At 36.6% G+C, this 25,667-nt stretch overlaps 1 protein-coding gene across 2 annotated transcripts in view; it reads left to right on the top strand.

The window, feature by feature from the left end:
* The window catches only part of LOC121407399 (sodium-dependent noradrenaline transporter-like), a 50,047-nt gene extending 27,508 nt beyond the window's left edge, over positions 1-22,539 (top strand). For both annotated transcript variants that reach the window (XM_041598453.1, XM_041598454.1), the window contains exons 4-14: positions 10,846-11,092; positions 11,821-11,959; positions 12,371-12,505; positions 13,327-13,430; positions 14,040-14,164; positions 14,677-14,789; positions 15,628-15,859; positions 17,915-18,015; positions 18,662-18,832; positions 20,182-20,256; positions 21,048-22,539. In XM_041598453.1, coding sequence (XP_041454387.1) covers positions 10,846-11,092; positions 11,821-11,959; positions 12,371-12,505; positions 13,327-13,430; positions 14,040-14,164; positions 14,677-14,789; positions 15,628-15,859; positions 17,915-18,015; positions 18,662-18,832; positions 20,182-20,256; positions 21,048-21,071 — 1,466 coding nt within the window. In that variant the 3' untranslated portion in view covers positions 21,072-22,539. The remainder of the gene's footprint in view (positions 1-10,845; positions 11,093-11,820; positions 11,960-12,370; positions 12,506-13,326; positions 13,431-14,039; positions 14,165-14,676; positions 14,790-15,627; positions 15,860-17,914; positions 18,016-18,661; positions 18,833-20,181; positions 20,257-21,047) is intronic.
* The last annotated feature ends 3,128 nt before the right edge of the window (positions 22,540-25,667 follow it).

The following is a 25,667-nucleotide window of genomic DNA, read 5'->3' as shown; positions in this document are numbered from 1 at the left end:
TTCATTTTAAAGATGGTTTGAAGAATACTGAATATAGGTCAACAGTAAGCCTTGTAGACGTATACTTCTCTTATTTCTCTTCCTTCGCGTGCTTCCATATCGAGTAAACTGACACGCTTGTAGTAATAACTTTTGTTTATAAGTACACCTGAAGTGCATTCACCTCATGTTTGATTTACTATGTATTTTCTCGCAACGTATTATTTTGTCACATAACGCGAAATTAGAGAGCATGTTGGTGTCGAGGTCTGAAGCGATCGTAAAACATTACCTACCGAATGACACTGTATCAAATCTGTAAGAGGATAGGCATACTTTATATCTGTTGGAAGATAACTAGGATTCGAGAGAGAAAAGCAAGGGGGTGGGACTAGAATTTCAAATGTTTAACCCAATTTGTATAAAATAAAGAGCATCAGCAAGAAACCAACAATTTTCTTTTGCGATATAGTGGATAAAAATAACAAAGCGTTCACCTTGCATTTTCGTTGGGAGCGAACAGGGGTCATACTCCCCTACGCCCGAGCACGTTAGTGGATTATAATCTGAAAAGAGGAATATTAAATTGTTCATTCAATACAATTACATCAAGTATTTTTTTCTTCCTGCAGGTCGTTCAATGATTTATGCTAAACCGACTTAACCATTACCAATCTACACCAGGGTAGGTAGAGGCAAATTTGGATTAGAGTCTTGCGAAAACTTGGGGCTACACAGCGTGTGAAATTCCTTCCCAAGACATTATATATCGCAATGACAATCACGGGCGTAGAGATGAGGGGTTTGGTGTCGTGCGCCCCCCCCCCTGATTCTCGACCTAGGAAAAACTTAGAGAAAAGGAAAAAATAGGAAAACGAAAGTTTGAGGTATTATATTATTTTCCCAATGTTATGTCAAAATCTGTAGATTTTTGTATTAAAAAGTGTATTTTTGTTTTGTTCGCTCGCATCTTTGCAGAACCTTTGCCCTATATCCGCCGTGCAAGGCACACTCTTTTATTGGCCCATTTACACCATTGATGAAAATATTAAACATATGCCTATAAACGACAAAACAGGTTAGTGACAACTTACATGTGTAAGTTGTAACTTGGTCTTTCATCCTACGTGTATGGTCTAATTTCGGTTCGTCTGCTTTCTATTCGTCCATTAACCATTTGGTCCAATTGCCAGCAAATTTATCGTTTTGTTTATTTTCCAGTTAGGCCTTATCCATCTATACTATCCGCTTAATTTACTACCACTGAGCCCCTGGTTGTACACAGAAATTTGTTCGGGGGAGGGCAAGTTTTCTATGAAATTAGAAATCGAGGGAGCAAAGTGACCGAGCTTGTCACGTGGGAGATTTTGCATTGCATATTTGAAAGCAAAATTGGAGGATTTAGTTCACACTTTTGGTGAATTTTGTTTAAATTTTTTGTAAAATGAATTATGTAAGTTTCAAAACTTCTGGTGGCAACTTCTCCCCGCCCCACCCACCTGCTAACGGTCATGATTGAGCTTGTACTATTAGATGAATTTAATATGAAATAAAATTTAATGTAGAAGAAATAAAAGTGAACACCCTCAGGGCATTATACTTAATGACAATTGCGGTAGGACCAGTTTAATAGTAGACCAAGTGGGTTTAGCCATGATGGCGTTAGAGGATTTGAGAATTAGACCGTCAGCAAGTAGCCCAAATGGATATAAATCATTTCATTTACTTGTCTTGTGTGTAATTTAATCAAAATCAAACAGACTGGTCGTCTTGTGAACAGTCAGAATGGATTCGAAATTTCTGACATAAAACACCAAATGAGATCTGAATATTTGAACCTCAACGGCGATGTTTCTAATATTGTAACTGTTTCGAGAAATTAAGTGTTTAAATGCGAGTGTAGCAATTGGAAACCCCGTTGGTCGTAATACTATTTTTAGAGAAACATATATATGAAAAAATAAATGTGACGACAAATTTAGGATTAAGGATCCCGATATGAGCACGCGATGACTTCTGGCAGTGGGCCTGTTAGCATGGAAGGCGTGCGCTATGAATTAGAATTTATATATTTAGTATTTTGAATTCAGATCTTGAATTCATAGAACTGTTACACTTTCATGCTCTTAAGTAGTTTGAATTCAGATCCTGAATTCATAGAACTGTTACACTTTCATGCTCTTAAAGATCAAAGTCTGCCAAGGCAACACATAAATTTGCATCAAAAGTGAAAATCAAGCAGGTAGGCGACAGTTTCATCAAAATCAGATGTTAAAACAAGAAATTATGATTTTAATTTCACAAAAAAAAATTATGCACAGCATGGGCAAATTGGAGGAGAGTTGGTAACATCTCACATCCGCTATTAGATTTTTGTATTACATGAAATATGACATAGATTATTTTTAGATTTGATGTTAAAGGAAGCTTTCGGTTTTATCAGAATGGTTTTGCAATAATGAAAATTTTATATTTTCTTAGAACAGTAAAACTATACTGTTTATAGGAGGGAAAACATGCTTTATCATAAAAAATGACAAATGATGAGTGCGTCACCAATGCCTCCTTCATAATCGTGATTGTGAAAATAATCAAAATGTTAACAATCACAAACTTTCGTGACTGTCTCTCGATTTGGTTTGATTTTACGCTATCATTTAAAGTCAACTTGTGATTGGGGTTGATTTGAACTTTAAATTCAAGTATCTGGATACTAATGCAGGTAAACGTTTGAACTGCTCTGATTTCTTGCCACGCTCATCAATGATCTGTCGGAAAATGTTATTTTTTCCTGAATTGCGTGACAAACCGTCCCGTAGAGGGGGTGCTCATTCGAGTTAAAAATAATTTTGGAGGACCTAGTAGTACACACAGTCTATTTATAACATTCTTGTATTTAATTCTAAACTACCGAGGGAACTGTGGACGTGTAAAAATGTAAGGCTGGCTCACCAATTCCGTTTAGTGAACGTCTTTACTTCAATGAATAATCAAACTATTATTCTACTTGTACAAAAATACTTTTGAAAATATTTTTATGAATAAAAAAAAGCTTTTTTCACGTTTATGTATTAGTACAGCTTTTCCAAGCGAATGGCGATTATGGCTATCGACATAGCTTTCCGCTTGAGTGATTACCACTTACTTTCAAAATATTCGTGAATAGTGACTTGCGTAAAACTTGGAAATAGATATCATGAAGAGTGCAAGGACGTTAGCAATAAGAAAACATATAGGATATTTTGTCCTTTCTATTTTTTCCTTCGCCAAAACATTCCTTCGAGTGCCACTCATCCCCCCCCCCTCCGTCCGCGAATGTGCTCTACATGTCGCAGTGCTAGCTTGATTACCCGTGATTTCTGCGAGATTAACAAAAATGGACGGTGCTCACTCAAACATGAGATTCTGTCAAATATACTTTATAGATGAGGCCAAAGGCTGAGAATTATGAATAGAAAATATCCATATCTTGTATATTCTTCCATTTTAGGGACCTTTTCAAAGTTTGAACTTTTTTATATTCATGTTTTTATTATAAAATCATCAAGAATCACAATATTTACAGGAAGTTGGCAGGATAACAAAAAAGACCCAAATCGGTACTTAGTCCTTAAAAAAGAAACATCATAAAGGCATCAGCGATGCAGGGCCGTCGTAGAATATACTGGCATTGTCGTAAAATCGGCGCAGGGGCATCGTAACTATGTACGAGCGTCGTACGATATGACATCTATCCCATTGGTGCCCAACACATGAAATCGTTCGAAGTCCGTAAATAATGTAAAAATTAAAATCGTAGCCCGTATTTACCTGCGATCCCCCCCTAAAATCGAAAACTAATCCATCTTGCGATGGTCGGAGCAAACGTAGGTAAACGAGGCATTGAGCTTCTTTTATATATATATTTCTTTAGCACATTCAAACGTTATACGTCGATATTTCAAAGACGTAGTGATTATAATTATGTAGGCCTATATTATTTTCTCCTCGGACATATAGCCATATTTTATTTGAATATAATGATTTCTTTGGCCCAAACGTATTCGAAACATATTGCACAAATATAAAACGCCCATGTTCACATCGGTTTGTTTTTATTTGTCACTTTCACATTTGACAAATCACAGACGCCCCTCCAACAATGTAAATATTACTCTTTCAAATCGGAAGTAATATATAATTCTACTACTTATACTTGTGAAAAGCGCAATCTAAATATTTTCAGGAACTCGTATAGTTCATTGCTATTTTACCTTATTCCTATTTTTAGAATCCCATTCGGAAATCTCAAATTTCTTAGTCCAACAGATAAGTGACATCTGTAAATCAACGATACCACAAAACACAAACAAACGATGAATCATTCGTTAGGATAAATACAAGCACAACCATAACATGGACACGGGTTAAAATAAGGTCCACGGGATATAAATATTCTGAAAGTTCAATTCAAGTTGGCTTGTACTCGTAAATGTTTCGAAATACGCTATTTCCGTCATCACGTAGGTTTGTATAATAATTATGGCCACACCTTATTTGGCGTGGGGCCTATTTGAAGAGAGATATATGGGGATATAAATCTGCTTAACCCCCTTCCCCCCTCAAAATCAAAATATCTGTAGTGAAAAGTTAATAGAAAATATAAAAATACAATAAAGGGAAAGGGAAAGAAGGAAATCTACGGGGGGGGGGGGAGAAATATTAATATGGTATGCACGGGGGTGAGACTATCCACCCCATCCCCAATTTTCAAAATTTACTTTTTATTTTCAAATTTGCACACAAGTTAATCCAGTGTGGTTCCCTTTACGGTTGAAAACTACCCAGAGTTGGATATATTTTTTAACCGATCGTTGTGTGGACAGTTGTTGCCTAAAATTTTAATCAATAGTATACCATTTTTAAATGATTTTTTAAACCACTTTCTTTTAAACTTTTCTCCATATTTTTGTACGGACACAGTGAAATAAAATGTTCAATTCCTAAAGATCAATATTTGGAAATCGCACCATGAATTCTGGACATATTCCCTTCTTTTCTTCTACTTTTTTAAAAGAATGATAAATGAATGGTACCAATATGATGAACGGTAAATAAAATGTGGACGTGAGAGATAGATCGTATACACAACAATCTCGTCATTCTGATTCCCGCATTGGTCCTCTTTGATTTGAAACAATATCAATCACTCATAATTGTGTCCTGTATAACCTGTCACAAAGATGACAAAAACTCCCAAACAAAACTAAAACTTAGAAAAGGGGGATGTTGAACTGTAGAGAAAATGAAGCACGCTAATATACTATCCTTTTGTTTTCTAGTATGTTTTACAGAGCGAAGACTGTCTTAAGTTGTTTTTTCAATGACATGCCCACATTTTTAACAATTACACGACCACGTCCCGGGATCATCATTAGAATTCCCTCGCCAAGAAATGGAATTATTGTCCAAAAAATAACGCGCACTTGCTTCCATTATTCATTATTAGGAAAGAGAAACTCAAAATGCTGTAAACTGCGCCCCGGGAAAGAACCCCGCTTCGTCATTGTTCCTACCAATAAACCTGGCGATTCTTCATTGTTTTCCTCGACGTGCATTACGTGTTCTTGTATATAGTCCCAAGTCTACGATAAATCTAATAGACCAGTTTATTCTGTATTCCTTGGTGGGCCATTTTCAGTTATTGAATTATCACAGAAATATTGTGAAAAAAGACATATTACTGATACATCTGCGGGTTCCTCTAATTATCGATCCTTTATTGCCACGCCACCGTTAATAGGGGGTGGTGCGTTGGGAAGTACTGTAGGAAGTCTGAAAAAGTGCAAAACGTTTCCCTCGTTCAAGGTCAAAACGCATTAACAAGTTAAACTCGTAACTGCTTTCGACCCTTGAAATGTCCCCGGTATATACACTGTAATCTGCAAGGGCGTAGGCTGGTTTGGGCATGGGGATGCACATTTTGAAGAAGTGGAACTGAAGAAAATTAGAAGACAGATACTACATCAATTCAATTCAATCATGAGGAACCTATCCCTGAACGATATTGGACGTTAAGTGTTTGAAGTTTGATCTACTAGCCAGGTGGGTGTTTCATAATGCTGTTCGTAAGTTAAAAGCGACTTTAAGAACGACTGGTGATCCTTTCTTGTGGTAAATTGTATGTTCATTGGCAGTGGTTAAGCGCGTAAGAAAGGTTAAAAGTCCCTCTTAACTTACGAACAGCTTTATGAAACGACCCCCTGGATTTTTGGCTATTATGATGGAACTCCTATGGCTCTACGGAGTGGGGGGGGGTTGCATTTGCTCCCACCCCTCCCCCAATCTGCGCCCGTGATCTTGGCTTTCCTCATGAGAAACCGGAATTGGGGGAAGGTTAACTGTTCAAAAGAGAGGGGTTCCAGTTCGGAGCGATCGAGCTCAAGCAAAGTTAAAAGCCTGCACACTGGGGGATCGACGTGGTATGCAAATGCCCATGTACGCCTTCAACGCCGACTTCACTCCGTCGTTGTTAACATGTGATATGATTAGTTGTAAATTGGAAAACATTATTCGAATGTACCTGATAGACATTCCATTGCCAACATTCCCTGGGGTAGGTATCCCCCGTAGACATTGGGACGAATGTTAAAGCACTTCTTCGCTTCGTTTCGGATAAATCGTTCGAATTTGCAATTTTCTCTTGTAGAGAAGAGAGATAGATAGAGAGTGGGTGAGAAAGGGGGTTAGGGAGAGAGAGAAGAATAGAGGAAGAAGGGTGAGGGGCTATGTAAAGTATGAGGATGTAGGGGAAGGGCAGTGAGGAAACCGGACGAAATATACAAAGAATAGCTTAAACTTCACTGGTGTGCTTAGGGGCACTTTCATAGGCACTTTTTGTAATACGCCAATATTTTTTTGACTTAGTAAAACCTGTATAATCAGAATTTTAAAAAAAATGGGGAAGGGCAAGGACACTACAGGGGGATAGGACACTGAAAGCAGGCAAAGACAGGGGTGTGGAGAGAAACCAGAACCTAACAAAAGATTGAAAGAAAGAAAAAAAAGATACATGAAGAGTGTCAGAGAAAGAAAATATAAGAATGAGAGACAACAAGTTAGAGAAGTGAACAGAGAGGGTGAGATCAATAGCACCTATAACTGAAGTCAGTTTCCGTACTGACACTTTTAAAGTCAAATTTCACATTTCAAGGTAACACCTGTAAACAGAACACCTCGTGGTTATAAAGTTATTTTATCCTGTTCATTAGAGTTTTGTCATGTACAGAAAGATATGATTAAATTCACATTACGTATCGGTCACTACTAATTTGTATCCATCCATCTTTCTTCATTTTGGAGCAATGTTGTGAAAAGTATCGAATTATTGGCAGAAAAAATGTTGAACTATACGATATCGTAACCGTTTGCAGGGGTTCGCAGAGGAATGAAAAAAAAAACAATCCCTCGTTGTACATTGGGAAACACACATGTGAATTAATCTAGTGAGGTGTAAGTTTACTACTAAAGATATTATATCCGAGAAGAAAAAGGAAAAGCTGGGTAGCTGACCGGTGTATTGCGACCAAAAATTCGATCAGATCAGTACAGTGAACTCGACCAGCAGAACCCGACACTAACCGAATAAAGCATGTCTATTGCCATTCGCCTACTGTTCATTCAATGCGTTCTGACACTAATCGGATCGCCTTTCACGTCTTTTTTTTCACATCGTCAGGAAAAAAAATGTGCTCCAAACGAATGTTATTTCATGACTTGATGTAGAACCCTACACATGCAGAAACGAAATTGATGGTTTTGAAATGCATATTTTTGTTTTGGCTTGCAACCATAGTTATAGGCATACAGGATGACTTTTTCAGGGCCGGGGCGCAGCAAAATAAGAGTAAGATCGATTACATAATTTCAGTTTCTTCTATCGGTGATTTTGTTCGACCCGACCACCTCCTAAGTATATTTGGATCCACTTTTCTTTTTTTTTTCATTTTCGGCAACTATATTCTAGTAATCATTATGGGCGACCTCTCCCTGTGACACCGCCCGTCTTTATTAATATTGCGTTATTGCTGTGACAGTTGCATTTCTCCAACTTTCATTTAATTTTAGAAGCAGCGTTTTTATTATTACGTCTTTGTGACTTTTGCTGTGGGATGTCTTTAATGTAATGATATGTTTTAATAGAAATTAGATGACTCTAATACGTTTGACTTGCTAAATGATTTTGAACCCTACCGAGAAGTCAAACCTTGAACTCTTAGTCCGAGAATCGATTAACCACTGTACCCTAATGGGATGAATTTTTAAGTGAGGACAGAGATATAGTCCCGACATAGCACCTGACTCAGTCCTCTTTTTGTTCGTTGCTTTGACTTTTGGCCTCAAACCATACATGCCTTTTCCTATCTGAGATGCATCTCTTAACGTTTGTAAAGAAGTGAGTTTTTATTAAGGTTATGGTACAATATTTGAGATATTTTAAATAGGTTCATTTCATTAAACATGTAACAAGTCAAAAATGTTTTTTTTAAACCAAAATTACGCATACATTAATTGATTGAGGCAGAACAAAACGCAGCATCAACAAAGAAAAATCATGTAATGAGACTATAATTATGGCAAATCGAATTAAGGGATTTTACTCGGATAAAACCGATATGAAATTGATATTCAAGACCAACCCCATTTAGATATTACTTCTTCCAAATGCTTTATACATGTAGAGGTTAAACATTTGGATTTCCAATAGCAAACGAGGACTACCGACAGTTCAAACATAATGGAAATAACAATAGCCATTCAGCTTCCTTTGATAGTACCCTACGTCGAGAGTATGTTATGATAGAATATTTGTGATTTATCATACCACCCGTGAAAACATTTTGAAGGCATGCTATAAATCAAAACAATAAAACTACGAAACGGAAGCGAACGAGGGATGGAAAGTCTGTTTGCTTTTTTCGATTGCCCTTAATACAATCTTAAACTTAATTTTAGCTCAGAGGAATCTCAATTTGGCAATTGTACATGTCAAAGCATTTTATCGATACCACTAAAAGTCTAACGTTGCAGTATCTTTGGTGCAAAGATCGTTTCTTGTAGTGAAGGTTTGAATTTTCATCGAAAGATTACATAGATTCCATTTTATGAAAATGCTATAAACAGTTAAGATTTACATAATCAATATCTCAATTTGTAATATTCAGGGGGAGTATTATGAATAGTTGAAATATAGTTCAATTTTGTAAGTGATATCTGTAGCCAGGGACGGATCCGATTATATCAAAATGGGTAATTTGAGAGTGACTTTGGGCCAAATAGGGATACCGGTTTAGTTCCAATTCGTCTAATGCAAATTCGTCCAATTGCCAACTCGTCTTCTTTCATTTGGTCTATCATCAGTTTTTCCACTATCCACATGGTCTAATTGCAAATTCGTCCACTCACTATTTCAACTAATAACCAGTTGGTCCAATAGCCATTTAGTCCATATACCATTTGGTCTAATTGGACTATGTGTTAATTGTGCAAAATGAATGAAAATGAAATTGATATAAAACCAACTGGTTATGAAACAAAATGGTCATAGACGAAATGGTGATTAGCCGAAGTGATGATTGGACCAAATGGTTGTTAGACGGAATGTTGATAGACGGAATGGAATTAGACTAAATGAAAGTAAACCATGTGTTGAGTGGACGAGTTGGCAGTAGATGAATTGGCAATTTACCCATACTAAACAGGAATGGAATGCCCCCCCCCAAAAAAAAAGGGTAGACAAGTATACCAAAGACTCACTGCGAGTTTGCAGTCGTTTGTTATTTGAAGAATAAATCCATTCGAGTTCCGATGTGGAAGGTGATAATTATAAATATATTATTTCGCACATTCGCTTCTCTGTTTCAGTGATTAAATACTGTAATGAAGAACTGAAAGAGGAGAGATAAGTGACAGAAATTTCCAAAGATAGAGGAAATTCAATCTTAGAAATTAAAAGATGCATGCACACAATATTTAGTCAGCAAAAATCGCCATTCCTGTAACAGGGATCACTTTGTAGGACACCACGTCTCCTTAACCAAAAAATAAGAAAAGTATCCCCGTGAAATCATCCATAATCAACGTTTTAAATGGGAACTTAAGAGGACATCAAATTTCATCACGCCCCTCTATCGAACAGCTGATGATGTAGCTGTCACCAAAGCGGCCCTTTTCTTACCCATTACCCCTCATGGGGGACACAGGGTTACCCCTTCTATGCCCTCCCTCCTCGTGCGATCTTAAGGGACGTAATAATGTCATTTCTTTCATTGAATCTGTCTTCGCTTTTGTAATGAGAATTGGCGCTCGTAAAATTAGCCTAGCTATCAGGAATCAATTGTAGGACAAATTTGATAATAAATCTTATTGGTAGGGAGGCTGCCAATGTTCTAGTTTCCATTTTCCATTCTCTACCTTTCTCTATATATGGATATTAGTATACACATTTTTATTCTTTGTCTCCAAATTTCGTCTTTATTTCTTTCCAATTTCTTCCTTAGAGATTAATAAAAACGAAATCTTCTGCAAGCGGTCTTATTCAAATTTGAGAAAATCATCAATAATTTGCGTTAAGGTATTTGCAATAAAAAACATTAAAATTATTCAGAGAGAATAATGATAATAATTTTAATGAACAATGACAGATCTGTCTAAAGTCTGTCCAATATTCAGTTAAGATTTTACCCACTATATATTTAAATCTGCAACAATATTTGTACGCAACAAAATCACATGTTCCCTTAACTTGATATTAGGAAACAATTACTGTGCTTTTTCTTCGGAATATTAACCGATTCCCATATAATTTTATAATGTCTCTGTTGGCAGGAGTTGGTTGGGCAGTTCTGGTCATCGCATGGTACGTCGGCTTCTCGTACAACGTGGTGATTGCATGGTCCTTCTACTACCTCTTCGCTAGCTTCACCGGTGAGCTTCCGTGGACATACTGTAACAAAGACTGGAACACGCCCTATTGTTTCGACGATTCCATGAATGCATCGTATGTGGAGATTGACGGCGCCACGGTGTGGCTGAATGCCTCCACCGGTACCACACCAGCCAAGGAATACTTTGAGTAAGTCTACGGTTGATATTGGATGGATCAAGAGCTTTGATTTGATTTATTGTTCTCTTCTGCATACATTCATATAATTAGTATAAAATATTTTTCATAACGTAACAAACATAAAATTATTTACTGTTGGCATGAATCGAACTAAAAAATATAATTTAAGACACACAATAAAAATGATCCACTACTAGTATTACAATATTTACAATTAGCAGGAGAAGGATTGTCATCATATAAGCAGATTGCTTGAAAAATAAATGACAACCGCAGAATCAAATTCATTGAATGGATGAAATACATTGATACAGCAGAATGGGTATGTTTTCATATGAAAAACATACTGAAGATTGGAATGGTAAAGTTGAGGATGATGGTGACAATGGTAAAGATGAAAGCTATGGAGATGATGATGGCATTGAATACCAGAATATTCACAAGAACGGGGATGTTCCCGAGAACGTTAAATGTTACTATATATTTCAGTCGAGCACCATCGTGTATGTAACGTATAAAATCATGAAATGTTCTCTCGTGTGTCGCACCCCGGGGAGGGGGAGGGGGTTAAGCAGTTTAAGCAGCAGATATTGTTTTTTGTGGGGGGGGGGGTGCTCCCGTCCCATTGCCCCCACCTCTCCTGTTACATAGTCTAATGATGGGATTAATTATATTTAAAAAAAATTGTATAGGAATTGACATCTACATCGATATATCTACTTTTGTTTTTCTCCTAGTCTGGAGATGCTCCGTAGGGATAGGAGTAGTGGTTTATTTGATCTAGCTGGTATGTCATGGCCACTGCCTCTCTGTCTCATTCTCGTCTTCATTACCTTGTATTTCTCCATATGGAAAGGAGTTAAGACTTCTGGAAAGGTATGAAACCATTTTACGGATGATCAAAACACTTCATTTTTTTTACCAACTACAAAATTTAGTTAAAACTTTTGCAGGAATTCAATGAAAATGAGAGAAAAGTATTGCAATAATTGCTTTTTTTTCTTAAATCACGGCTCATGAAATCAATAAATATTTTTGAAAAAAATAATTGATTATGAAAAAATATTTATTCGATTTCAAATATTAATTTGATAAGCCTCACAGCGATTGATGGACCTAAAATATATCAAATGTTTACCATTACGATCAAGATATTTTAAGTCTACGCACATTCCATCGTAATGGATTTATTACACAGCTACCCCACCCCTGAAACGTTCCTCCAAGTGAAAGCGATAACGACAATGCCCCGTTTCTTTGCCACTCCCCCTTTTGTTACCATGACAGGTTGTATGGGTGACGGCTACGCTCCCGTACTTTGTTCTCACTATTCTGCTCATCCGTGGTGTCACCCTCCCCGGGTCTGGGGATGGCATCAGATATTATCTCTACCCAGATTTTAATCTCCTCGCCCAACCCACGGTAAGTGATATAACTTTTTGGGGACGTTGATTTATTTGATAAAAAGTAGTTGATCAACCTTTATTCTCCAAATTGGCAATACAATTATTTTCTTTCAATAATGTATTCCCTTTAACGTTTATGTATAAAAAATAGATCGATGACATAGATAACATGTGTATCAAGAAGATTGAAATGTGGCAATTATTTTGTTGAATACACAATTGATTGCTTTTACGTTGATATCGTGTTGCCAATTGAATGATGTATTAGGGATTTATGCGGTTTTGTGCATTGAGTGAAACCTCCCAGCAGGGAAATGACATGATATGTTTACAATACTTGTAAAAACATTTTCCTCTTGTTCTATTTGAAAGATTGTTCTGGTTTTAAAAATTATCAGGCCAAACTACAACGCGTTCTTTCTTTGATGCAATGAAAATGTGATAATAAAGGCAATTATGGAAATACATTATTTTGATACAGACCTGCATTTTTTTTTTTTGGGGGGGGATTGTTCTAATAAATAATAAAACATGATCGTCAATACGAGATCACTAAAGTTTCAACATAAAGTTGACTGTCTTCTGCCATCATCGGTCAAACACCGACAGTCTGTCAAGCACGATGCAAGTTTATATTAGGTCCATGGTAAAGCAATAATTCTAGCGAAACGTGTAGATAATTTTTGGCGGCTTGAATTAATTCATTTCATTTCGAGAGTGAAACAAAAAATCACAAAATATGGCGAAGGCGCTCTCCTTTTATTGATGCAAACGTGCTGTCCTGACAATCGCTTTCCGAAAAGTACTGATCAAAATTTATCTTCTCCTTTATCTCAGGTGTGGATCGATGCTGCGGTGCAGATCTTTTATTCAATTGGAGCTGGTTTCGGCGTACATATTGCCTTTGCCAGCTACAACAAATTCCATGGTAATGTTTATAGGTGAGTTAAGAATACCTTGGGGGCATTGGGCATAATATCAGCTAGATTATTCAAGAAACAAAATGTACGTAATGAATTACGTACACTTTCAATTCATGACGCTTTGTAAACAGATTTTCTTGTAAATATTTAAAAGCACAATCTGTAATAAATACACGAAAGAAAACTTTTATTTCACTTTACTTTCTTATATGACCATGTATAGGCAATTTGACACTTAAATAAGAAATTCATTAGTTAATTCAAATAGGAAATAGTACATAACATGGACACTTAAAACCGTTATCCTTTGGAATGAGATTTTCTTGGAAATATTAAAAAACGCATTCTATGATAAAAAAGTAAAGAATAAGAATACATATATGTTATGTACCATTTCAGTTTTATTTAAACATATCTGTAACTACTTTACTGTCACTCTATAGGCAAAACGAACATATTGAATGAGAAATTTGATAAATCGCAAACTCCCCAATAATCATGATAATCCACTGGTATGGACATTTGATTAAATCGCCTCAGTCCACCCGGTATTCACACAAAACCTATTTAAATGGATAACGAATCCTTGGCTGTGACAAATCTAATTCATTTTTTTGTTTTTGACAGAGATGCTATTTTTACGAGTTCTATCAACTGCTTCACGAGTTTCTTTTCCGGATTTGCTGTCTTTTCGATTCTCGGTTATCTGTCTTTCAAAACCGGTAAAGACATATCAGAAGTAGCAACGGAAGGTAAGCACTCCTTTGAGTGTGATGGAGTGACACAAGACGTTGTCTTTCCTCTTTTCTTCCATTTTTGTGTGTGTTTGTTTGTTTCTTCCTCTTCTCTTTTCCTTCTCTGCTTTCCCTTTTCCTCCTTCTCCTTTATGCTTTTGTCATTTTCTTGTTGTAATTATTCTTCTTTCTACAGTTCTATACATGTATATTATTATTTTCCAAAAAAGAAGTTCATTTTATCCTGCTCTCCCTTCTTCTTCGCCGCCTTTTTCCCATTCTCCTTCTTATCCTTCTTCTTCTTCTCCCCTCCTCTTGTTTTCTTTTTCCTTTTTTGTTATGTTCTTCATTTAAATGGGGGAAATTGAATATTGAATTTGTTTCAATTATCTTTAAAAATGATGGATTTATATAATTATTTGAAATCAAAGGAGGAGTATTAAAGTACGATTATTGGACATTTTACTAATTATTTTTAGTGATTTTGTCTATAGTTGTTTATAATTCATCTCTAATGTCATTTTTACAAGGTCCTGGACTGGTGTTTACAGTTTACCCAGAAGCCATTGCGACGATACCCGGTGCGCCATTTTGGTCCATTATCTTTTATATCATGCTAATCACACTTGGGCTTGATAGTTCCGTAAGTAGAATCCCATATATTCCATGATTTAATCCTGTTCATTACATGTTATTTTATTCATCTATCTATTATTCATTTATTTTTTCATATATTTATTTATTATAATGATTAAATTCATCAAGAACAGAATAAACATGCGTTTTATGATTGGAAAGATGATAGAAAAAATTGATAAACCGGGGAAGAAGGAGAAAGAGATAAGATAGACAATTTAGAATGAGAAAATTCGGAGAGAGGGAGGTAGAGGGGGGGGGGTGGAGGGAAGTAACGGCAACTAACTAAAAAAGATAACATAAACAAAAATTAATCATTATTAACATGATCAAACTTTCAGTACATTACACAAAAATGAACCATCACACTACTTTTCATAAAACTATCGAAATGTATTCACATCTAAGCAAGACAGCAATAATGTGATCAAATTCAAAGTCATACTAAAAAATCAAAATCAATATGTTTGTAAGCACATCAGGAACAGGAATGAGTCTCACAGAGATTCATATTGAATGAATATAAAGCTATGACGAATCTTCATAATACTTGAAGAAAAGGAAAAAAATCATCTTCATCTTTATCATCATCTTCATATTTGATATGATATATGTTTTTGGTATTCTTGCGTATTCACATCATTCGTTTCATACATGTTTTACCATGAATCATGCATCTTCTAATTATTAAAGCATTCATAATTTGCACGTAATAATAAACAGACCACTTTAAACAAAATACATGCCCTTCCTCATCTTCCGAACAATATAATTATGAACTTAGTAAAGAATTCCAGATAAACGCAAATCATTCTCAAATAATTTCTTTTCATCACAATCTATAGTTCGGTGGGACGGAAGCCATCATCACCGGTTTGATAGACCAGTTCCCAAAATTCTTCAAGAACAGAAGAGAGTACCTGGTCCTCGCCGTTGTCGTATCGTTCTTCTTCTTCACTCTCTTCAATGTCACGTACGGTGGCATATACATCTTTCATTTGGAGAACGAGTACGCAGCGTCGACATCGCTTCTCTTCGTGGTCGCAATACAGGTTTTTGCTGTAGCCTGGATTTATGGTAGGTAGGCCATTTATCTTCTCTGCGTCAAAATTTAGGCCAACAGATTTAGTGACCCATCGGGGGGAGAATGACTGAAGATCCAGAAGATTTTATAGGAGATCAGATCTTTGTAATAATATAGGTTTTCCCGTCCAATTTCATCAGAGTTGCATTTAAATTAATGACAGGACGTTTAAATTCGAAATATTTTGTCAATCCTCTGCACACATGGTTCATTTTCATTTATTCAGCATTCAATTCGGTTCTATATCATTCCTTTGAATTTTGTAGAAATTCAATTTAGAGAGAAATTCGTTCAAATTAATGGCTCAAATTTGTCATTTAATTTCGCGACGACGAACTGATCGTTTAATTCCGCCTAAAATGCCATTTTCGATTTCATTTATCGGAACACATATTTGCACTTTAAACGTCCAAATTAAGATAACATGTTTCTGTCTTCAATTTGTATTACGTTATACAATATTTTTTTCCAAACTTTACTTTCTTTCTATTTTTTCTGATCTTTTCAGTTAAAATTATTTTATCCCATTATGTTTGATAAAGACGCAATTTAAGTAACACTTATAGGATATGGTTGTAAGCGGTATTTGATGAGTGGATACAGGGGCGGATTCAGGATTTCCAAAAGGGAGGGGCACAATTTGACGAGCAAAAAAAGAAGTTTTTTAACCAAAGACTAAGGGTATTTCGTCAACGAAAAAAACAAAAACAAACAATTGTGCCTCTTAAGGGGGGGGGCACGAGCCGGCTGTGCCCCCCCCTGGATCCGCCAGTGAGTCGGTGGGTGACCTATGCCAATGGTAGGTATTTTTCTTCATCATACCGTTTTTGCGTTTTGGGGAAGGGATGAGAAACATGGTTTTGGTTACAGTCCATAGTTATGAAGGTGGAACAAAAACGAGTTGTTGTTCCGATGATGGTTTGTCAGATGGGTTGATACATTTCAGTAAAATTGTAAACCTCCAATTCAGAAGTAAAACCCATTTCCATAATTATTCAAAAGAAGTATAAAAAACAACTACGAAAAACACTGTCCATATCCTATGAGTGATTGCATATTAATGAATTTGAAAACCTAAACGTTCGCAAGGAGGGTAACGGTGCGAATTTGAAAACACTTCTTCAGCTATTTTAATTTGATCGTTCTTTATTCCTGTTTAAATGGGATAACCGTGAAATCGCGTACCAATAGAATTAAATTGAATTAAGTATTTGGCTATTTAAATGTTGATCTCATAGTCATTCAAATCAGTTGCAAATTGAATTATTACATCATTAAATCGGTTGAAATTTTGACGAAATTGGGCGGGAAAACCTATAATAATAATAATAGGCATTTATATAGCGTCCCCGAAGGATTTCGTCCCAGAAAAAAAATTGACAAGCAAAGAAAAAGAAAGAAAAAAGAGGTCTTCAACCACAAATAAAGGATTTCGTACCAGAAAAAAATCTGACAAGCAAAAAAAAAGGGTCTTCAAGTTCAAAGGAGCGGGCCACTTGTGGCTCGTCAGGGATCAGTTGTGACTCGTCGGGGGGGGGGGCAGTCATTTTTGTCGTGACTATAGTCTGAAATATTATAGGGACTGTTTACAAACTTTACATTATTTGTCTAGTTTAAATTTGCTACGATCATCATACGAGGGATTAACTTTCGATTTTATTGGTCATCATGTGGCTACGGGCTATGATTTTAGGTTTACATTATTTACGATAACCGTATGATTTCATGTGTTTAAGAAAGCGGCCGTACGGAGATTGTATATCGTGTGATACGATTCCCCAAAGACTTGTTAAAGGGCTACGAAATTGTGCCTTTGAAAAATTATATAAGTCCGCACTAAACGTGATAGAGCTTACGGCAATCGTGAATCAATATGAAAACCCGTATTGTTTTATGCCACCCTCTTACAATCTGCATACGGAAACATTACCATCGTTGTAGACCGGATGCAAACGTGGCATTGGTCACGACGACGACGTTAATCAAAATGCGATATAAAGTTAATTTATTGTTTTACCATTATCTTGCATATTTCATTCCTCTTCTAGGGGTTCGGCGGTTCTCTCAGGATATCCAAGAAATGATCGGGTCTTTACCCAGCATCGTCTGGAGGATCTGCTGGAAATTCGTCTCACCAACCTTTGTATTCGTGAGTACACATTGTTAAAAGTGGGGGTGTTGAACCAACACCAGTTGACAGGGTTGATGTCCCTAGAGGACCATACCTCGAAGGTATTAAAGTTACATCATAGAGATTTAATTTAACACCGTGAATGTAAAAGTAACTACCAAAGTTGTTGCCATAATATCCATAGACGGATATAGATACCAACAATTTAACAAAAGAATAAAATGACTTGTGCGGTCATTATGTTCACCTATCATCGTAATATAATACTCTGTAGATCTATCACACATTTCAGAAAAAAAAATCTTTTTTCATGTAGACATGTACCCTTGTTTTGTCCTCGTATGGAAAGACCCCTGTTGTACAGAATCTTACTTTGGTAAATGCCGTGAATAATTATGTTTCTTTTATGAACACATGTTCCCAACTTTTGTTAATACAAGGGACATTCATAATTCTGTTCGTACGATAACAAACTTGATCCATTTTGATAAAACTTGTTACAATAACAAATTTGCAATTACAGTTTTAAGTTACTGAATCATTCGTTTTGACTGGCTGGAAACCAACTTGTTATTGATTTGTCATTATAAGAACTGTTAATGAATCTGGACCGACATCTAAGATTACTAACTTCAAATGTTTTTTTCCCTTCTCCTCCTACCAGGTGATGTTTATAGTAAGCATGGTGTTATCGGAGCCTCTAACTTACGAAGAATATGTTTACCCTGATTGGGGTAATGTATTAGCATGGTTATTCGCAGCATCATCGATGGTGATAGTCCCCCTTGGTGTCATCTGGCAGCTGATAGTGGCCCCAGGATCGGGATTAAAAGAGGTAAGATCTACAGACTCACTTCGAATCTTTGAGTAATCGTATCGGACGTGACTGTTATCACGTAACCCGATCTTTTTAGAAGTGTTGTGGATTAGTGGATAAGTCTCTGGACTTTAAACCACAAGGTCCTGGGTTCAAATCCCACCAAAGCACTCGCGTCCTTTGGCAAGGAGCTTATCTACATTTGCCACTCTCCACCCAGGTGTAGGAAATGGGTACCCGGTAGGAAGGAATTCCTTGAATGCTCGAACGTCCGGTCAGGGTAGCCGTGCTAAAGCCGGGGTAATATTATGCAGCGCTTGAAACATTATTTTGTATTAAGCGCTATATAAATGTTGCATTTTACAATTATTATTTATCTTTAAGCAGCTAGTGCTTCTCAACTGTTGAACACGAGGTCCATTTCACATTTAAGAACTTACTTTCTAAGCTTCGTTGAAACAGAAAGTTAAAAATATCCCACTTATTTTGGAAAGTCAGGTCGACGGTATATCACGGAAAGAGGCCTATACACCATCTACGGTCGGGTTCATTCTTGCTCGTGTACATACACATATAAGGCCTGGTCACACCGTCCGAGCGTTGTTGGAGCAGTCGTGGAGCGGAGAGAAAAAACTCATCACCGCTCCCTACTGTTCACCATTTTCGATTTCGATTTTTTTTTTTGGTTTTAGATTTTTGTTTTCGAGTTTTTCCCCAATTTCGTGAGCGAAATTCGACCCTCTCTCTCTACCGCTCCACGACCGCTCCAACAACGCTCGGGCGGTGTGACCAGGCCTTAAGTTTGGACATGTTCGTGTTTATTCGAATAATTTAACTAGCATGGTACTAATCAACATTATCAAAATAGACTGACATGGTATATTGGTAGCTTCATTTTTTAATCAATTTACAGGTTGGCTAAAGCATTTCTGAGAGTGTAGTTAGGCCTGTAATACTCCTTATAAACATCGACAGCAATGTTCGCTGTTCGCGACTAAGCACCGACGCCAGGCGCCAATGTCCTATTCCATATCATTATCATTGAGATAATGGCGCCAGTATTGACAAACATGATATTGATCGAAGATAAGTCGTGATGTAAGCGTAATATCTAAGATTGGTGAATATCAGCGCTGATAATCCCGTCTAAAAATATAAAAGGAGATATTTTACTTCTTCGCATGTTTCGTTGTAGACGTCGGCGAGAGCATTCGTCGACGTCTTTTAACATTTTATGCCGCTTCCATACACACACATTGTTAAAAGAGAATGACAAAACATGAGACAGATACCATTGGAAAGATTACAGTGATTAAAAATGTATAAATTTATTTTTTAAAAGCATGTTTTTGCTTGTCTTTTCTCAGAAATTCGCCTACGCTATCACACCACGTGCAGAACATGACCTGATAAGAGAGAAGGGAGAAATTACTAGATTTAAGGTAAACATCGTTCTACGCCTTTTGAAATGCATTAATATGTAAAATTATGCTGCAGTCATATTATTGAAACAGACTCCAAACCGACCGATCGTTTGTCACTGGAAATAACACAATAACTGTGATCGATATGTAGTTATTATTCCCAGTGTGACTGTAACAGTGTTCAAACACATTGGCCCGTATTCTGATAGCAGGTTTAACTTAAACTCAGGTTTAAAGTTGTGGTTTAAGTATGGGAAGCCAAAAGTATCAATTTTTTTTTTATTAAGTTGAACGTTCGTATGTTTACTGTGCTCTTTTCTGATTCTTGGAGGGTGGAGACAATAATCTTCCTAGAAAATTATGAATGATTTGAGAGCCAAATGAGCTGAAATATGATATCTCTACCGTTAGTGATTTATGTAACAATTGGCTATCCATACTTAAACCACAACTTTAAACCTGAGTGTAAGTTAAACCTTACTTCAGAATAGGGGCCACTATGTTTATAAGGCAAAAGACAATCAGTTTTGACTTTTTCGAACGTACCAAGTGTCAGTAATTATATACCAATGCCGCAATAAAATTGTGAGTATGATTATTTTTTTGTGTTAATCCAATGGACTATCTCCAGAAGTTGCTCTGAAGTTTACCTTCGTTTCAAACTACAGAGAATAATTGTGATAATATAGAGAAAAGATTCTTAAAGTATAAGGTATCAATTCCTTTTCAATTTTTTCTTGCCCTATTATTGTGCATCGAAATGCTTATATTTCTATATTTCTGTCCTGCATTTCTATTCTCAATTCTAGGCTAAACATTGGCTGTCTCTATAGGGTGGAAAGTGATGAACAATTCGCCTTTTTCCGTCAGAAACATTCGGTCCATACCGTTTTGAGCGAGTCGACACGTATCATAAACATCTCGGCGAAAAATTCGTCAAGCGAGTCTGCAACAAAGCTATCTGGTCCTGTTCTGCGGCTATATAACTTCGGATGGATATATCTTCCATGAGAATCGTCGAGTTTCTCAGGATTGAAAACATCAATTACTGCCTCACAATTATGTTTACTGTTAAGTTCACAGAAGCTACCAAAATATTACTTCAATATTTTAAGAAAAGCATATGAACCTTATCGCAAATTTGTATAGCTAAATTTAAGGTAAACGTCCTCTTTTATTTTTAGGCGAAGATCTCTAGATGCATTCGAAACTAGCTTATTCAAATGTGTGTAAGCTTTGATGTGCATACATTTTCAAAAGAAGTTTGCATGAAAAAGAAATGAACAATCACTAGTTTAAAGCTAGATTAGGAAAGAGAGATATAATGAGTGTTTGATATATGTATAATATACATGCATATGCATCTTGTGTTAAAACTAAAATGATTATATCTTGTGGACACTTTCGCCGGATTAGGCTATACGAGTATTAGCTTTCGAATTAATATAAGAGTGCATTCTTGGATAGCCTTTGCAAATTATTTTTACGATGCATAAATTCATGGATAGACGGTAGATATTTGAAACTTTCGGTCAGAATTTTTGAATTCTTCTCTCGATATACAAACATAGCATAGAGTAATCGCAATATGTAGTCTTAATGCGTTTAGAAAACCGTTAATTCACGTGCATCTGTGAAGTGTTCGTAATTTATATATTTTTAATTTTATAATTGTGATGACTTCTTTTTTAATAGTAAACGCAAGAGCAAAAGACAGTGAGGAGGGGGGCAAAAGAAGGGGGAGAGAGAGGTGATAGGAGAAAGGAAGAAAGAGAGAAGGGGAAAAGAGGGTAAGAGCGGGGGGGGGGGGGGGTAACCGAGAAAGAGGAAAGACAGATAAAAATATTTGTGAGCGATTTGCTGCATTTATGTTTTCCACCACAAAATACTTGTTTGTTGATAGATGTACATTTTATTCAAAGTTGATAATTAGAAATCCATGGTTCTATGAAGCTTGCACTATACGGTACGTCTGATGGTATTCTTTTGCAATTGAATTTCATATTTATATATTCTTATTTTGATATCATACTGCATTTTGGGACATTTTAACAATTCCCTATCACGGGATGACTAGCACAAACTAGCAAAGTACTTTTGGACTGTTATATCGGTATGAAACGTGCTATCAATCACCAGTGGAGATCTGTACGTCATTCGCGCGCTATCATCACTTACAATAGCATTGGATCGATCATGTCTGATCATGACTGTGTGGAGGTGCCATGGCCGAGTGGTCTAAGGCGCCTGGCTATCAAGAGTCCGGGGTTCGATTCCGCGGCACCTATGCCTGTGAGCAAGGCATTTAATATGGCAATTAATTTTATACTGCTTTCAAATAAATGGAAATGCTATAGGCATTATTGGTAACTTGGTGTTCACTTGGTTAAAAAAGGGAAAAAATCAATAATATACACTCCAGACGTTGTCGATAATCAATCATCATGTGAATAAAGACGTAAGATCTAACAGCGCTTGTGATTGGTAGCATCATTCATCGTCACTGGGGAAAGATAATTTCTAAAGCCCGCCGCATACTTCACGATCTGACTACGACGATGTTTTTTTAATGAAAAAGTACTAGGAAAGAAAATCATTTTATTTGAACTTCAGCATGATGCTAGGATTACTGAAATCAGAATTCTGCTTTTGCTACAGCCCTTGTGGTCGGAGCAAAGTACAAATTGGCTTCGAGTCGCAGTCGATGATGACTTTATTCCTAGGCCCTATATAGTTGGAATGTTCATATCAAGTTATCACAATATTATTTGAAAATTCGGATTTTAGACATGACGGATCGTGTATTGTGCACCGGGTTTTATTTGATGATTTTTCTATGAAATGATGTTGTATCTGACATTCCATAATGGATATCTAAATTAGCTGTCACATCCAGACGTTTTGCCAGGGTATGTCAATGTTCTGAGTGTATGACCAGCCGTTTTTCTCCACATTTTTAGAAATCGAGCATTCAATTCTTGATATAAAAAAATTGCGTTTTTGTTAACAACGCCTGATATCAAGACTTAATTACATGACTAATTACAAGAACTATTTTTGTCAACAAAGATAATAATCTATATCAAGAAATTTAACTATTGAAACGGCCTGCCATACGTATATACGTCGACATACGCTGACTAAAACGTTCAGGGGCCACTTCATAAAGCTGTTCGTAAGTTAAAAGCGATTTTAAGAACGACTGGTAATCCTTTCTTTTGGTAAATGTTAATTTGTGATTATTTTGCGCTTAAGAAAGGTTCACCAGTCGTTCTTGAAGTCACTCTTAACTTACAAACAGCTTTGTGAAACACCAACCTGGTATGGTAGCACCTTAATATTATGTATTCAAACTGCCATGTTTGTTTATGGTATTCATGTTAGATGTATTCCATGAAACTGTTCGTATTGCTGTACCAAAACTTCAACGGAAAGTGACAAATGTGAGCCTTATTCCCCCTGACATGTTTTATACATATATACTGAATTAATCTTGATGTAATAAAAACTAACAAACATATGGAGGTACAGTGGATCAGTGGTTTAGGGCTCCTGATTAGACACATTCGGTCCGCCCCGGCCACGGCGTATAGGTCATTGAGCAAGGCATATAAATCCTAGATTGAAATTAACGGAAATTTGATAGGTATTATTGTGAGAATATAAAAAAAATGTAGACCCACTCATTATATTATGAAAGACATTGATAGATTGTTTTAGTTAATGATCGATTTCTATCACATATCTAGATGAAGTCCCTCAAAGTGGATTGATCAAAGTTCAAAACAACTGGCCTGTTGCAGGAAGATTGATAAAAACCAACAAATTATAAGCATAAATCAAAGAATACGCGATTCTGACTGTATCTCTTTCTTCGACGGGTAGGATTTACATTAAGCTGTTCGTATCTCGATCACACATTACTGGTATGACTGGTATATTACTAACGAACAGCTGTACAAAACAACACCGGGGAAACAACCACCACAAAACACAGCGATTGATCGTAGGGGTAATTATCAAGATTAATTGAATTGAGTATTGTCTATGATCAATCGCAAACATCAGTTCAACGATCAAATGTCAGTTTTATGCTACGGGACCCACGTCACAAAACCTTCGGCTTGTGATACTACAGTTCTTTTGTAAAATCGTTCCTTCATGAAACACTCTAAGTATTAATCCGCAAAAAAAGGTTGGCCTATAAATCTATTGCAAACCTTAATATTCACATCACATACATTTTCAGGTTGTATTAAGTAGTATTGAATACATTTAACTTGACAGGCAAATGATAATGAAAAATTGAACATCATTAAAGGCCCCAGGGGCGGCGATCCTCGGGGGGGGGGGCTTTTTGAAGCACTGAAAAGGTGTCCTTTTTTAACGCAAGAAAAATGCTCCCTCACGAATGTGTAGTGTGCCCCTTTCACCTGAGGAGGACCCGTTTTAGGTGTTACCAAGTGCCCATTCTTGTGCCAATTCTTTTTTTTAGCAAAAATGCTCCCTCTCGAACGTGTTCTGTGCCACTTTCATCTGAGAAGGACCCGATTTATGTGTTATAAAGTGCCATTTCTCAAATCTTTGCCAAATTTTTACCGAAAAATTACGTGTGAGCAAGTGCCCCCTTGCCTTCTTGTAAATGCCCTTTCTCGAATCAGTGCCCCTTTTTACCCACAAAAGGTGCCCCCACCAAAGTTCTGTGCCCCTTTCACTCGAGAAGGACCCGTTTTATGTGTGAGCAAGTGCCCCCTGCCGCCTTGTAAGTCCCCTATCTCGTATCAGCCTCCTCTTTTACCCAAGAAAAGTGTCCCACACGAACGTGTTCTGTGCCCCTATTACCTGAGAGGGACCCATTTTACGTGTCAACGAGTGCCCCTTTGAAACAAGAAAACAATATTCTTATTTTTATAAGAATATTGAATAAGAATATATGATACTACAAAACTGTAAGAATAATCCTACGTGCCTTAAGCTTTATAGTCATGAGGGTGGGGTAGATAAACAGAGGTAAACAGATGGGGAGCTCTTGGCCCCTCCCTCACATTTTTATGACCAACAAACAAAAAGAGAAAATAAAAGAGAGAAGGGTGAAATATGATATAATTTTCTGAATATTAGTTGTCAAAATCTATCACGAATTGGATTTTCGTTATGAAAATGTCAAAAATTTTGCTCGCTTCGCTCGCTCGCAGCTTATACGTGTTACGACATTATTATCTAGTTCCCTCAAAATTTTTGCCCCATTATTCCACGGTAGATAAGCCATTTTTTCTTTGATTTAAGATAGTGCCCTTTTCAAAGAAAAAAAGTGTCCTTTTTTCCCTGTGCCACCCCCCACTTGAAACTTCTCTCCGCCGCCCCTGAAAGGCCCTGTCATATAATATTCTTGAAGATAACGTCTCACACCATCTACATGATCTAAAATT

Source organism: Lytechinus variegatus, chromosome 2 (assembly GCF_018143015.1).
Source record: "Lytechinus variegatus isolate NC3 chromosome 2, Lvar_3.0, whole genome shotgun sequence".
NCBI classification, from domain to species: Eukaryota; Metazoa; Echinodermata; class Echinoidea; order Temnopleuroida; family Toxopneustidae; genus Lytechinus; species Lytechinus variegatus.
The sequence above is the reverse complement of the archived record's forward strand: the minus strand, read 5'-3'. Positions and strand labels throughout refer to the sequence as shown.